Source organism: Hydractinia symbiolongicarpus, chromosome 7, assembly GCF_029227915.1.
Source record: "Hydractinia symbiolongicarpus strain clone_291-10 chromosome 7, HSymV2.1, whole genome shotgun sequence".
In the NCBI taxonomy this organism is placed as follows: domain Eukaryota; kingdom Metazoa; phylum Cnidaria; class Hydrozoa; order Anthoathecata; family Hydractiniidae; genus Hydractinia; species Hydractinia symbiolongicarpus.
Genome location: NC_079881.1, coordinates 12,714,519 through 12,730,479, shown reverse-complemented (window position 1 = coordinate 12,730,479; position 15,961 = coordinate 12,714,519). Strand labels below are relative to the sequence as shown.

The window sequence follows — 15,961 nt, the reverse complement described above, 5'->3', positions numbered from 1 at the left end:
GCTGATATCATTAAAATTTAAATAAGTTTTTTTCTTACTGTTTGTTTGCCTAAATGGCATTATAGATAGACTATACGCCACAAATTAAATTGGTTAGCGCTATAAGCTTGACATTATGCAGGTAACAGCTAAAAAAGTTGAAAAAAAATTATTAGCGCATCAACGGGTCATTGGGCGTCAAAACTTAAATGACAGATCTTTTACTATATCGTCTGCGAGAATAGTTTTGGATTCCAAGTCGTAACTAACTACATATTTTTTTTTATATAAGCAACCCCACTTTTTGGTTCAGGGCTGGGGTTGCTATGGAATTTTAAAAATTCAGGGCTAAAGTTGCTTAGTAGGTTGCTAAGGAAAAATAAACCTGAAAAAAGAAAGGAAGCATGCGATCACGCAAACACTGTATCACTCCCTGAATTTTTGATAAATTGTCTGGCCTTTTTCATTTTAAAAGTTGCATGTGTCTGTGTTCTTATTTTGTCTGGCGACTGTATTTCTTTTTTTCTATAGATATTTTTGTTCTTCTTTTTCTTTATTGTTTTGACTAGCCGTCTGGAACACATTGTTTGGGTATATTCCATAGATAAAAAAAAGTGATCAGTATAGTGTTAAAAACTTAATGATCAGTACAGTAGTAGAAAGTTATTGATTACAGTTATGGAACACACGTATAATGTCTTCTGGCAAAAAGAAGAAACAAGCAACTTTGGGGAAATTTACAAGAACAATTACTATTAAGTTCAGGGCTGGGTGTTGCTAAGCAGTTACTTAGTTTTTTGGCAATTTTCAGGGCTGAGCCCTTGCACCTGAGTTGCTTATTAAAAAAAATGTGTAACTAAGTAACTATGTCCCAAGTGATCAATTGCAACGTCACAGATTTAAACTTCGTACTTAAACTCTCTAAGTACTTGAAGTCATCTAAGTGACGTTTCAGGACAAAATTGGTATTTGTTTTCGACAAAATTTGGCACAGTTAACAATAAAAGTATGCTGAACATGATGGTGACCCCAAAATTTTAATTTTTTGTCGCCTAAATGCCGTTTAAGACCATAACGTTTCAATCACGCGACTTTTAATCAGGAATGATAGGCTGTATTTTTTGTTAGCAGAAATTGTAGAATTGTGTCGCATTGTCGATGTTTCATATAGTTGTGCATTTTTAATAGCGAGATAGTTTATGCAGCGCCTGCATCTTGTTTAATTTTTTTTTGCCTGAGGGATACAGTTAGCTAGTAAAGCACATATAAAAAGAAAATAGTTATGACTATGACAATTACGAATCTAAATTATTTTATAAATCAAGGTAATGTAAAAAGACAAAAAGTGAACGTCTAATCGTCTAATCCTGTGAAATTTCTAACACATTTTAAACCCTCTCCAATTTCCACTTCAAAACCTCAGAATATCTTGTAGCTTCTAACTTCATTTTTCTACTTCTAACCTTAATTATAGGACTTTTCTTTCTTTTTCAAATATATCTTTTAACTTCTTCACTTTACTTCTCCACTTTTAATTTTCTTGCTTTTATAATTTTGCTCTTTTTCAAGACGAAGGGACCGTTACGTTTGTCTTTCCTTGTTCGAAAACAAGACATTACAATTATTTTAGCAAATCCATTTGCGTCACTTTGATCACGGGTCACCGTGGCAAACCAGACATGGCTGTTTCGGCTTCAAATGAACTTTAAATGAAAATGTCTACTTTGCGCATTACCAACGGAAGTAGCCTATTTTATGTAGATAGTTGATAGAACCCTTCCATCTTTTATTCAAATAAAATTTTGGTAACAAGATGTCTTTTTTGTACAATGTTCTTGTTTATACTATTTTGAACAACATTTAGAGAGTATTAAGACACCTGGCAATATCTAGGGGTTCAATCACTTTGATTCTTTGTCAGGGTAAATAGAATAAAAATTAACTGACCAACCTGAAAAATAGCCCAATCTTTTTCACCTTTTCTTCTTGTTGGAATTAAAAAAATATTTACAAACTACATTTTCCACTGCTAGCCGTATTTAAGTCCTATCTAACACTATCAAAAGTTACCAATAACTTCGTGTTTTATAATAATATCAAACTGTTTTAACCCACCTGTCTATTATGTTTAAAAAATGTAAAAATTCATAAATTTGGTATAAATTTCAATGAAGGCGAATGTATTTTCAAATTTATTGCACACATCAACATCAAACACAAAAAGCAACATAATTGCTTCTCTGTTTTAGACCGGCTTACAAAATGAACTTAATTCTACTGTTCAAGTGGACAAGATTTTGAAAGTTATCGAGAAGCAAATTGGACAAAACAAAAAAGACATTGAAAAAGTTGTTCGTGCAGAAATCTCATCCAGGTGAGCAAATCATTCAGACACCATGTCCTAGCCTATTTTTTGTTATGTTTAAACTTGTTGACGTGATCACGTTTCTTATATTTTATATTTTCATTAGAATAATAAAAAAAAAAATAAGCATTATTTAAAACTAGGAATATTTTTCTGCCAAAAATCACTGCTATTGGAGTATTATATTTAAGTCCAGTATATTTAAAAGAAGAAAGCTTAACAGTTTTAACAGTCATACTGTTTCTAAAATTTACGCAACACTATTAAACGTTAAGTCCAAAAAACTGAAAACAACGCATAACGTTTTGAAAAACTTTCTACCTATTATGTCTTTGAAAATTTGAACTTTTGTATTTTACTATTTTCTTATGTGTATCCAAACTACGAATAAGTTTCATAACCGAAGCAGAAAAACATTACAAGAGCCATATATTTTCGTTTTTTGCATAATTGGCGTGCGACCTACTCTGAGTAGCCAAATCACTTGAAACGAATATTAAGTGTGTGTTACGATAACATAAATGTCATTCTTTCTTCACCAATATATTTGTGCCTTGATTATTTGCCACAAATATATATTGCGCCTTGATTATCTGCCTCTTTGTGATCACATCTGCGTAAATTAAAAAGCTACCTTACATTTTATTTTCAATATTTTTTGTTCACCCAATCATCACAAGTAAGAAATTGTAAGCAACGGAATGTTTGCTGAATAAATAAAACACTCGTATTTTGCTACGCACTATGACTGAATATGGTCAATTTTAGGTTATCACAAGGTGAAAAGTTGAGTCATCAACTTAACCAGTTGCATAAGGATCACTCAGATGAAATAAACATGCTGCAAGAAGCAATTGCTGAGAGTAAACGCAAACAAGATAATCAAATTGAATCTGTAAGTCTGTTTCATGGATTATTTGTTTACCTGCTACCTTTTGTACAACTTAGCTACGTAAAATTAGCTATGTACAGTATTGAAGGAGAAATTTTGACTTCGTTTCAGAATTACACAAGACTAAAATAGAGGTAGTTTTCAGTAACATTTTAATCCGCAGTGATTTCTTTTATACTAGAGCAAGGTTGAACTAACAAGATTTCTAAATACTGCTTTAAAAGAAAACAAGTGTTCATTCGAAGAAAAACGTTTTTGCGAAGTTGAACGTAAAATAGATGAAATTGAAGATGGTTTAGATGAAATGTCCAAACAGGTAGTGATTACATTCTAATTGTGCCTTTATTTTAAAAATATTGTTTATTTTTTAAACTCCATTGGTATGCATAAGAAATATTTTTCAAAACGGCCATATACATAGTTAATATAATAGTAAATTTTGCAAAATTAATAAACTTCATACCGATAGCAATAGACAAATGTTTCTTTGATCTAAATACATTTTTTTTTGTTTAAATTCAGGATGAGAGAATTGAGTTAAACAGTGAGCGAATAAAACAAATGGAAATGGAGAATATACTAGCTCAAGGTGATATGCATAATGCAATCGATGCTAACTCAAAACTTATTAAACATGTAGACGAGTCTCTTAAAAAAGAGGTAGAATAACATATTAAATGTTAAATTTATAAACTGACCCAACAGGGTAATACTTAGGTCCGTAACCAAATTGTCTGCTACGTCTGTTTAGCAGAATAAAAATTATTACATAATTTTTTAAAAAACTAAACTTAACATCATAGCAAATTAATTAATTTTACCATATGCTTCCTTAGAATTGTTCTAATGAGACATGTATTTAAATATAACGTATGTGCTCCTACCTTCTTTAAATGCACAATGTACATCTGTCAAACTACACATCTATCAAACTAACAATGTTGAGGGATAAACCACGAGAATTTTCAGTGGTTGGTATCCCTTTTGTCTGTAACTTAATCGATTGATTTAAAAATTAACAGTGCAATTTTCTATATTTGAGATTTGTTTGTTTGGGAGTGTAGAGTTGCTGTGGTGATTTCCAAAGTTAAAAATTGCCTTATTGTATTCTAGTAGCATTTAGAAATCGAATTTATTATAATCCCCGTAACCTTGGAGGAAAGAAAAACACAAGGAGAAACAACTCTTGATTCTATAAAAACAAACCGCGAGGTTCTGGCAGGTTCTTGGAGGTTTTGTGAATAAGTTATTCGCAAATTAAGATCTGCAATTATAATTGGTTTTGAGTAAAAAATAACAGTATTCTCTGGTTGGTTAATTTTTGAAGTTATATTTGTTTTGATTTTGCTTCGAAAAAAAATCGCTTCGCCCTAAAGTAGAAAAAGTTTCTACTTTTTTCGGTGTGCGAGTTTGATGCTCACTATGAGCTTTCAACACAAACAATTTTATAAAGTTTACTAAATACCTTTGCTAAAAGTTGTAAGTAAATAAACAGAATTTGTTATACCGTCGTGATATATAATTATGTTATTAAAACTGAACTTGCTCTACACGTAAAAAAAAGAAAAAGTTTGTATATCTCGTTTCAAAACAACTTACTGGTGTCAGAACTTTGTTCTTTTGGTTAAAATAAACATTATTCTTTTACACATTTTCCGGCCTTGGCCAGGGTATATTCTAGCTTAAAGAAACAGCCTAATATCCCAGTTTTAAGCACTTTTTTCTAAAATTTTACATGTAATGTTTACCAACATATATTTAGTACATTTTCCATAAAAAATTTACTTGACAGAGATGTGCAAGGGGGTGTTTATATACTCGGGCTGACTCTGTTTGCCAGCCTAGATAAGCAGGCTGTCACATTGAAGGGCTGAAAAATTGTTAATACATTTTATACAAATTCAGTCCGCCTTCTCAGACCGGGTTGAAAAAAAGCCAGATCTAAGGCTGGCTCGTTTTCAATATGACAGATGATTTTTATGAGAATTTGTTAAAACAGCTGGGATCACAACTGGACTGATTTCACCAGCTTATATGAACACCTCCTTAGAGCCAGATTCCCACAGAAAAAGTCCGCATCAGAACTTGATCAATTTTTTGAAAAAAGACTCGGTCGTGCACCCCTCACTCTGATTCCTGCATACTGTATACATATACAGTATGCAGGAAAAAAGTGTTTGTACGTTTTTCTTTCCTGCAAGCCGTAACGTATACACATACACTCCTTTATAGCTTGAGCTAGATCGTGAAAAACAAAAACGCCCATCCACGGCATTAAAAGAACTAAAAACGTATACAGAGAGTGTGGTGAAACAACAAGACATCGTACCTTCGCAGGTATACACTTGTACATCATATACACCGTATAAATGGTTTATAAACGTATTTCAAGCACACCCAATCGTTTCATTTTAATCGGAAAATTAAATGATATTTTTGTTGATATTTTTTCACTAACATAGATGTATATTTCCTCCTTACTTTACTTTTTACTTTACAGATACGATTATTAGAGAAAAAGTTGAATTACCTGACTGATGATTTTGAAGAGTTTAAAAAAGTGCAAGATAAAAACAACAGTTTAATGTAAGTGTTAGTTTTAAGTAAGCTTTTAGTAATAATCAGAGGCCATAATGTGAAGCCACAATCACCAGCACATCATGTTACATGTAGGTTTAAATAAACACACGGGACACAGCCTATCAGCTAAAAGAATCGCTCAGCAGTTTTATTTTACTGAAAAAGTTTTCGTGAAATTTACAAATTTCATTGTCAGTTTAAATAAAAAGACATCGTAAAGCCTGACATTAAAAAAGTAATTGTACGGTAAAAAAGTAAATATCAAAGGTTAATCAATGTTTTCTCTTCAATAAACTGTAGAGTTTTGCTAAAGTTTATATTGCAGTAATAAGTGTAGCTATTTAATTGCATTTAACATTAGAGAGGTTTTGTTGCAGCCACGTGTATTTGACTACTTTCACTTTTTAGTCAGAAGTAGTTAACAGCTAGACGGCACAACTCCAATTATTGGCTAGGATAAAAACATTCTTATATCTTTAAAAGCGTAAGGAAACGTAAAATTTAGCTTTTAATAAGCTATTTAAAGCTATTCTGAAAGGCGTCAATTCTTGTTATTGTTACGAGAAAACTTTAAATTCAGAATGTCAGTAAGCGTAGTTCACACTTGACGATAACTAGCGATATCTAGTGACAACTCACATAAGTATAAAACGATATCCAGCGATGAAAACATTCATATTTCAATTAATTTTACTTTTAATATGATGCATTCAAGGCAAAGACGGTGACAAAATATACAATGAAGACACTAGAACATTGGTTACATTCAGATTTCTAGCAACAGGAGATCATCAGAACATCAGTTGGCACTAGCTTTCGCTCCAAATGACCGAAATTAAGTGACAGTTTTTAGTTCACACTAATGAAAAACCACATGCTATCGTTAGATATCGCTACTTATCGCCAAGTGTGAACAAGTTTTAATATGTTCATAAATTTTTCCTAAATGTCAGCCTACATTTTCTGATCAACCAGATTCTAACGAAAAGGAAAACGTGTAGTTTTTATACAAGTACTTTTAATACTGTTCTTTAATAATTTTTCCAGGGACGTGTGACTACTGCAAAGCAATTTTAATACTTTGTGCTAAGTGGCGAACAAGAAAACGTTGCGAAAATTTACGACGTGATTGAATGAGCCAATCGAAAAGCTATGATATCTCTAATAATAGCCGTATTCTGCCTGTATCTGCGCAAAATTGTACCTCGAGTAGCGAGACACACAAAATGTGGTATATAAAGGACGGGCGAACCCGTGGATTTATCCACGGGCCACCGAATAATCTATATTATACTTTAATTATAAAACCAGGGGGTTTGTAATGGAAAACGCCATTATAATTACACCTATAATCGCAGTAATAACCCCTGTTCAGCTTTTTGAAAACCCTAGAAACGTAGGGCTATATCTAATATGCGATTTCGTGCTTTTTTATTATTGCTACCAAGGGTCATACCAAGCAACCAAAAGTAGCTTCTCAACATAACAAAATTAAAAGCACGGAATTGTATATTGGATATATTGTCTCTTCTATCTGAGAAGTCTGTTTAACAATATACATTTTAAAGGTCCTTTTTGACCTTATGTTCTACATGCTTGGTATTTGTGAGATATTTGTTTTCTATATGTTTCTACATTTTATAGGAATATTTCATAACGTTTTTAGCCACGTACCTTATTCCATGAAATTAACGAGTCGAGAAATTAACGGGAATCAAATTAACGGCCATGAAATTAACGTGGTTCAATAAAATTATTTTGTAAAAAGCATTTAATTAACGCGGGTGAGAAAGGTTCATTTCAAAAATGCATTTAATTAACGCGAATTTGAGAATATGCAATATCCCACGAATCAAAAATTACAGCAACAGTCGAATCCACGGTGTTGATGCGGTCTCCTCTATTACAAGGCAGTTTGAAAATCTAAATAAATGTTTTTGTTATTTGGAAAGACAATGTAAAAATTTTTAGATAATTTTTCACTTGGATCAGAGTTTAAAGATGATACAAAAGCTATTTTAAAACAGATCGCTAAAAAAACACCGTTGAGCTATCGTCTGATGAGGAGGAAATAGTAATAAATTTGTAAAAAAAAATGTATTTTTTTGTTTTTGTGCTTTTATATATTATAACAAAGTCACCAAATTAACAGTATTTTAATTAACGAGTCATGAAATTTACAGTCTTTAAATTAATACAGCATTTAATTGACGGTCATTAAATTAACGCGAATTATGAAAAATCGCGTTAATTTCATGGAATAAGGTATAAATCTCTAAGAAATGCTAAATGTGTCCAGGCTGACTTTTGGTGTATTGTAATCTGACAAAACTTGCCAATTATGGGTAGTACGAGTAAATAGTAGTAAAGCTAATACCAAGCTGTTTTTTATGCTATTTTCATTGCATTGGTCTAAAAGCATCTCTAAAAGCAAGTCAATAACCCTCTTTCTACTCAGTTATTTTATATTCACAAAATGGGTCCAGGACACAATGATGACGATATCACCACTACGGCTTTAAAAACAGAATTTTTTATCGTCCTTTGTATATGTGTTAACTGCTTGACCTATTTTTGAAAGAAATTATTTTATATAAAAGGGAATAACAAACCAAAATAGTGGAAAGGAATGAACGCCGGGTCTCGGCTAGTATGTTATATTTAATCAGCGGGTCTGAGCCATCTCAGGCATCGTTGTTGTAACCCAAGGATCAAGGTGGTTTTGAACAATAGCAACATCGAAACTATTTTGCAAGTTGAGCTGAATTGGCTGTCATGCTGGATTCTTTACCTATGTGCTCCATTTTTCGCTTTTCTAAACTATATTAAAAAAAATTCAGTTGTATTTATTCTAAACTTCGAAGTTAGTTTTTTTTGGACAGTATAAATCTTCAGCAAACTGAATTTAAGATTTTGCCCTACCCACTAGGTAGCCTAGCCACCATGGTTTTTATCCTACCAAATTAATGTTTACCAATATGATTTTTTGTCAGGCTAGTAAGCTACCCTTTCCTGGGTTATTTTTATAACTAGACCAAAATGACAGATTTCTGTTTGCAGCTCACCAGCCATAGCAAACTACCAGGAAAGATGTTTATGTATTCACTGTATTCATCATAAACTAAGTTTTGATAAGTAAAACTGGCCGCGACCCTTCATTTAAATGCGAAATAGTATATTTGCAATAAATGGGGACGGTCCAGCATTTATTACACAGTTTTCAGTTTGTGACACGGTTTACATGCACTTAAGCTCTCAACGTGACGTTCAATGACGGGTCACCCATCTGGTCACCCGTCTAGTTCTTTGTTAATGATTTTGAAAAATATACATTGTCATGGCACATTCATTACTGCATAAAGATAAATAATCATTTTTCTTCTAGCTACATTTATTCATATTTTTAATATAGATCATCAGAAAAAATAACATCACAAAATAAAAAGAAGCTGAAAGAGGTGAATTCAGTACTTAGTGTTCTTCCTTTTTTTGTCTTTCTTCCTTCTGCATGTCCAATTTTGGCTACTTTTTAGGTTGAAGATCAACTTTATAAGATTGCCGAAAAAATGGCCATCTTGCAAAAAGTTTTATCAGCAAAAGTTGATGATGAACATAACAAGGTTTGTAAAAGAAGGACGTATTTTAAGAAAGATTCTTTTATGTATTGTTTACAGACAGCGACATTAACTCTTTTCAGTTAAATTATTTTGGCTTTTGTTTTCCTTTTTGTTATTTGTCTTTTTTTGTTATTATTGCTAACATTGTTAATGTTCACTACTAATTAATTTTTATTTATTAACTTCTCAACAGAACAAAAAAGATGCTTTACTGACTGATATTAAAAAACAGATGGATAAGATAAACAATATCGACAAGAGACATGACAACAGCGACAAAGACGATGCAGATGATGGCGATGAATTACGGAGTGATGTTAAAGGTAAGGACGATGATGATGATGATGATGATGATGATGATGATGATGATGAGGAGGAGGAGGAGGAGGAGGAGGAGGAGGAGGATGATGATGATGATGATGATGATGATGATGATGATGATGATGATGATGATGATGATGATGATGATGATGATGATGATGATGATGATGATGATGATGATGATGATGATGACGATGAGGAGCAGGAGGAAGAGGAGGAAAATGAGGAGGGTAACATTTCTGACGCAGAAAGCTTTGCACTTTCTTTAGCTCTTGAGAAAATAGACAATAAAAGTCTATCTTTAAAATATAGAAAAAAGAATAAGTAAAGAACGTAACCTATTGTAAACATAATTTAGCTATAAAAGGCTTGTAAACATAATTTTTTTAAACAACTTAGGATTTTTACGAAGCGAATTGCGAATGGTGAATTCGGGTGCAAATTAGTTACGAAATACATTTTTGAATTCTACGAGATACAAAAAAACGTGGCGAATTAAAAATATTAAATGTGAGCATTCTTTTTGGTATTAAAAATAAAACAGTTATTTTGAATTCTTTTTTAGTATTGACTTTTTTTTAAAAAAAACACTAAACCTTGTGACTGGTTACATGTTTACGGCAAAACATATGGGCACTAAAAAGTAGGAACTGTTTCTACTTTTTGGTGAAGCAAATTTTTTTTTAACAGAATCAAAACAAACCAAAAAAGACTTTCACCTGCCAACTGGCCGTTTATTTCGCTTCGTGGAAATCCTTCTTCAAATAAATTTTACTAACCTCTTTGGGTGTAAAATAACATAACTTTTAATGTTAATTCAAATAAAATTAATTTTATTAATTGATTTTAATTATGTATTTGTGTATAAATGTAAATGTTTAACGCTTTAATGTGTGTTTAGGTAGAAAGCTCCTCAAATAAAATGTGTCTGATGTGAATATAAATATCATAGGCCATCATCTTTATGTGTCACAAGTCTTTTGGACAACTTGTTTTGTATTCTTAACCCTATTCAATGGCTCGTGATTTCATAAATTTTCATGATTAGCGTTTCAAGCAAAACACAATAGAGGTAACAACTAAACAAATTTCTAAATTAATTTTTTGTGTATCGACGGGTCATTTCTGACGTCATCAAAATTAAAAAGGCAGATCTTTTTATGGGCTTTCCTTCTGTCCGTGTACCTGTGACTTTTAGAAAGAAGATGTTATTATATCTCACTTGTTTAATACAATAGCTCTACGTTAATATCATAATTATTATTAGTTCAGCCACCAATTGAAAACGCAATGTTGTTTGAGTCTTTAACTTGAGAAGGAAGTTATGTCCAGATGTACGTTTAGTTCGTGTACCAGAATCTCTATTGTTTGACAAGCCAGTGCGATTATTCTTCTCGTATAAGCGGCTGCAAGATTCTATTAAATTAATTAACGCAATAAAATAAAAAGCAAAAATCAGTCACAAATTATTTTTTTCTGTCAACTGAATTACTTTTCCATGGACTGTTGACTTGACTTGAATAAATTTCCTTGCATTTTAAGTGTTTTCAGGGTTTTTTTTTTTTAAAGCCGACAAGACTGATTTTTCACCCTTTAATTTCTCCACAATAAATTCTAGATAAAAAATTTCACCAAGCACATGATTTGTTAACAATTTCATCTGCAATCAGGTAGAACAGAGCTTTTCATACAACATTATAAACACAGTCCTTGTCATCAAAATGCAGGTTGAAATGTATTTCCATACATTATGCTTAAATGTGTCCCAGTTAGTTGATAATGTTGTTGTCGCTTACTATCATTGTTAACATCATACAAATTATAAAACGGTTACAAAATAGAATTTAGGACTTGTGCTGTTAGGTAAAAACGATTAAGACCGTTAGCATTCTGTGTTAAACCAATAACTCCGCCTGAGACCTTCATCTTTTTGTTCTCCTGTTCCTTCGCATGATCTGATCCAGTTGATGTAAATGGTGTTTTGCTTTTGTTGATGGCGAAGTTCTGTTCTAGATAATTCCCGGTTGACTTATTTTTGTTTTTAATTCCAGAATGTTTATCTGGTTAAGTGGTTCTGGCAGAGTTGATTTGTTCGTGTGCGAAGAAATATTTAACAAACGAGTTAATGAAAAAAGATGAAGGTTCCAAAGTCCCTGTCGCAATAAGATAAAAAGATATTTACACATATTCATGGATTTTCGTAAAAACTTTGTTTGATGTGTGAGTGAATCACCAAAACTCTGTACTTTTGCTAAGATAGAATCGCTCATAATTTAAGTCATGCGGTCGCTAACAATCTTCAAATCATTGCCTTCCTGGAAAGATAGATCAGTTAAACACTCTTGCTTTATTTGCTCTACGATCTCTTCATGTACTTCCCCTCTTCATGTACTTCCCCTTTAAAATCTGTCTCAATATAGTGCTGCCATATACACCTGCTTCAATGAAAAACTTGTCCAACCCACCCAATATATTTACCTAACGCTAGTGCATTTGCCTAGACGAAAGACAAATTCACTGCAAATTACAGGATTGAATCTTAGCTGCATGCATTTTGATTACAGCTGAAAATCAAAAGTAACCATCGTCTTTTCTTCCTCTAGTGACGTTAATATTGATACCTTGTACCATCAGAGTACAACGTTGACCAATCTGTGGGCGATGATTTATATGAAGGCAATCCTTGACAACTTGTGACGGCTTTACTTTTATTTAATAGCGAGTTATAGAAAGCCCAAGTTGGAAGTGTTTCATTTTCACCTATTATCTGACATAAGACCGAAGTCCTATCTACCTGTGTCGATTTGGTGTGTCGATTCTGAAGTCTGTATTATTAATAGCTAAGTACGATGTTTGGTGAAATGCAGGTGTTCCTTTATGTCTTGGATACGAGCATTGCCAATAGCTGTTTTAATTTTCGTCACTTAATTGTAAGGTATGAACAAATTCAAGTTTGATAACAGCTCAGTTAAGGCTTTGTTACGAGTTGCCTTATGAACATGAAGACCAAAGGCAACTGGGAAAGAAGTCTCATGAACTTTCAAGTGCTTGATGTTTTCACCTCGTACCTCATCTTTCTGTTAGTTTTGATTAAACTCATGATGATTTTTGCAATAATCTTTGCAGAACAATTTACTTTTTTTTCTTTTTACCAGATATGTCTATTTCTTGTTTTGGTCAAACCAAAATGCAGCGGAGCATAATTGAAAGAGATTTTGGAATATTAAATTCATTAAAAGATTCTGTTTACTTCCATTTTTTTGTTTTAAAATATCGTTTCAAAAATGTTGGTCCTTTTTTTTAATGGCATTACTATTTGTTTGGCAACTGCAATTCTTATAGCACGTTGTTTACCGAAGTTATTTTCCAAGTCATCCTGACGAAACTTTTCAGAGAGTACATATGGCATACCTGACCGTAACAAAACTTTACACATTAAATATGGGAATAACTAGTTATTTGTAACCTTACGACATCTTGCTTTCGGGAGAGAGTCAACAGTTCCTCGCATGGTCTTATCGAATAGAAAAATAAACTACTTCAAAGATCATACAAAATACATGCAAAGCGATTTGGCATACTTTGTCTCCAATGTACTTAAAAACCCCAAGAAATACAACAGAATGGGAAAAGATTGCTGAAGATTTTAATAAAATGTGGAACCTACCCAATGAAGTAGGAGCGATAGATTACAAACACATCGCAATAAAACGCCTAAAAAATTCAGGATCATTATTTTACAACTACAATGGATTTTATAGCGTTGTTCTTCTTGCAATATGCGATACTAAATATTGTTTTATCCATCGACATTGGCAATATGCCAGTGGAAATGACAGTGGAGTACTAAAGCATTCGAAGCTCGGACAAGGTTTTGAAAACAATGAATTCGACATACCACCACCAAGTAAAGTCGATTCGACAATTGTTATTTTGCACAGTTGCAGAATTGAGGCTGTCATTGCCAAAAAAGTGAATCTTCTAGTTGAGATTCAACATTCGAAAGATGTAATTCTTCGTGTGTTCCGATTTCATCGGCATCACCTTCTACATCGTCTTGTATTTTCTTTAACCTCATGCTCTGTAACATTTGTTTTCGTTTTACGTTGAACGATGAAAGGGGGTGAGCCAGGATAAAAATTCGAACCTATATAAATTACCTGCAATTGTCTTGGATCACTTGTTAAGGAAACCAGAAACTTTTCATTTTTTTCAATTTCTTCCGACTCTTGGTAAATCATTTCCGCGTGTTATCGAAAACCTTTCTTGCTTCATCACCTAAAATATAAAAAATACAACATTAAAAACTTCTTTCGAGCGGAATTGTAGAAAAGAAGACGAGACCTTATTTATAAATTATAATTTACATCTATAATTTTGTCCATGTTATAAGAGTGAGGGCTTCTATGTTGTAATAAAAAGCTTCGTGTGCACACGCGTGGTCAAAGTGATTTTTTGATTCGGGGTTGTTGTTTAGGTTACAAATAAGCAAAAAAAAAATGGGTGCCAAAATTGTTGGTCCCGTGACGTCATCGCTTTCACGGTCAGCATATATGTTATATTATATATAGTTAGAAAGAGGAGATCAAGGGGGGTCAATAAATGTGTAAAAACCATATGCTGAAAATTTATCGTTCGTGAGATATTAACATTTAAAGTTTGTACCAAATACAGACCGTTAATTTCCTGATCCAGCTTATAAATGACTATAACTTGGTCATTTGTGCTCTTTTTGTGTTGAATTTTGGGAAGATGTTAGGTCGCCTTAGTATCTGTCTGTTTAATTGAAATGTATTGTTCAAGTCACTGCATGGGGATAATTCACAGACCAATAATTTACAGACTCGGGTATCAAACATTTTTGAAAAAGGAACAAAATTCCGGAACCCTAGCAACAAAAATTAAATATACATCTAGTTATCGAAATGATCTTCTTCGGACCAATCTGAGTCAGTGTCAAGTTCTTCTTTACTACTTTCGCATTTTTCGTAATTCGAACAGTTGAAACATTTACACATATCCGTGCATACAAATTTGTTTTTGATGCTTTCACATCTTTTTATACTGCAATCTCCACGACATCCACAAATACTCAACTCAATCAATCCCAGTGGAGCAGGAAGATTATCTGTCATTATTGGATCAAGCGAATTACCATTTAACTCCCAGCCATAGTTTTGAGGAAGTGGGAGGTTTTAGATGAACACGTGTGACTTCTTCAACACCAGACATACAAACTAGAACTTCGAAGCACTGTCTGATACTGATGTCACGAGTATCGGTTCCTCTTCCAGTACGAAAATATATTGGGAGTGGTAACGATTCTCAATAATAAAGAGGCAACAAAAACACATCTGTATCTGGCGACAGAACGCAGCATTCGGTAAACAAATCATTTTTTGCAACATCGATTATATGTAGAATATATGTAGAATAAGAAGAGTATCAGCTTCTTCGTGGTCATGTTTCTTCATATCGACATCAAAATCTTCAATATTCGTAACTGTTTCTAAACTATATAGTCCAGTCGATGAAGCAAAATTTTAGTCAAAACCTGGAAAAGAATGATGCCAAGCTGAAATTTGGCACAAACCTTCCTTACAATATGAAGAATCACCGAAAAAAGCCCCATAAAACCTCCTTGTGGAAATGGAGATATCCGCCAATTTTAAAAATTGCGGAATTCTTCACGTCAAATTTTTCAAAATTTTATTTTTAGTCCAAATATAGGCATGTTTGGGCTCCTTAGGAAGATAAGTTTATTCTGCTATTATGGTTTGTGTATTTAAAGGATCAGAATTTTATTTTTAGAGGAAATTTCAAGCCTGTTGTATTGATCAACTAAACTTTATTTCCGGAAATTCTCCCATTTTTTTCAATAAGCCATTCCTGAAATGGCACCACAAGAAATATTTTTTATCAATTTGAATTGCACCACAAGTAAAATGTTATCCTTTTTACATATCTATATACATATTTTACATATCTTTCTACATATCACAAGGAAGGTGTGTGCCAAATTTCAGCTTGGCATTATTTTTCCAGGTCATGAGCTTAAACGACTGGACTAATATGTAATCGAGTAGTGGAATCCATATTCTGGCAAAGCGTGTTAGGCGTATTTCGCTAAATACACTGTTAATTCTTCCTTAGTTTCAATGTGATCCAAATATTGACGTAATGGTACGTGTGTAATATCTCCCACGT

General features: G+C 32.8%; 1 protein-coding gene across 5 annotated transcripts in view; it reads left to right on the top strand.

Moving 5' to 3' along the window:
• Positions 1-15,961, top strand: part of LOC130648373 (uncharacterized) — a 33,376-nt gene that overhangs the window by 8,800 nt on the left and 8,615 nt on the right. For 2 of the 5 annotated variants that reach the window (XM_057454410.1, XM_057454409.1), the window contains exons 8-15: positions 2,229-2,353; positions 3,113-3,239; positions 3,418-3,552; positions 3,759-3,896; positions 5,469-5,573; positions 5,737-5,822; positions 9,229-9,274; positions 9,350-9,436. In XM_057454410.1, coding sequence (XP_057310393.1) covers positions 2,229-2,353; positions 3,113-3,239; positions 3,418-3,552; positions 3,759-3,896; positions 5,469-5,573; positions 5,737-5,822; positions 9,229-9,274; positions 9,350-9,436 — 849 coding nt within the window. The remainder of the gene's footprint in view (positions 1-2,228; positions 2,354-3,112; positions 3,240-3,417; positions 3,553-3,758; positions 3,897-5,468; positions 5,574-5,736; positions 5,823-9,228; positions 9,275-9,349; positions 9,437-15,961) is intronic. The other 3 variants (XM_057454412.1, XM_057454411.1, XM_057454413.1) reach the window with 3 other exon arrangements.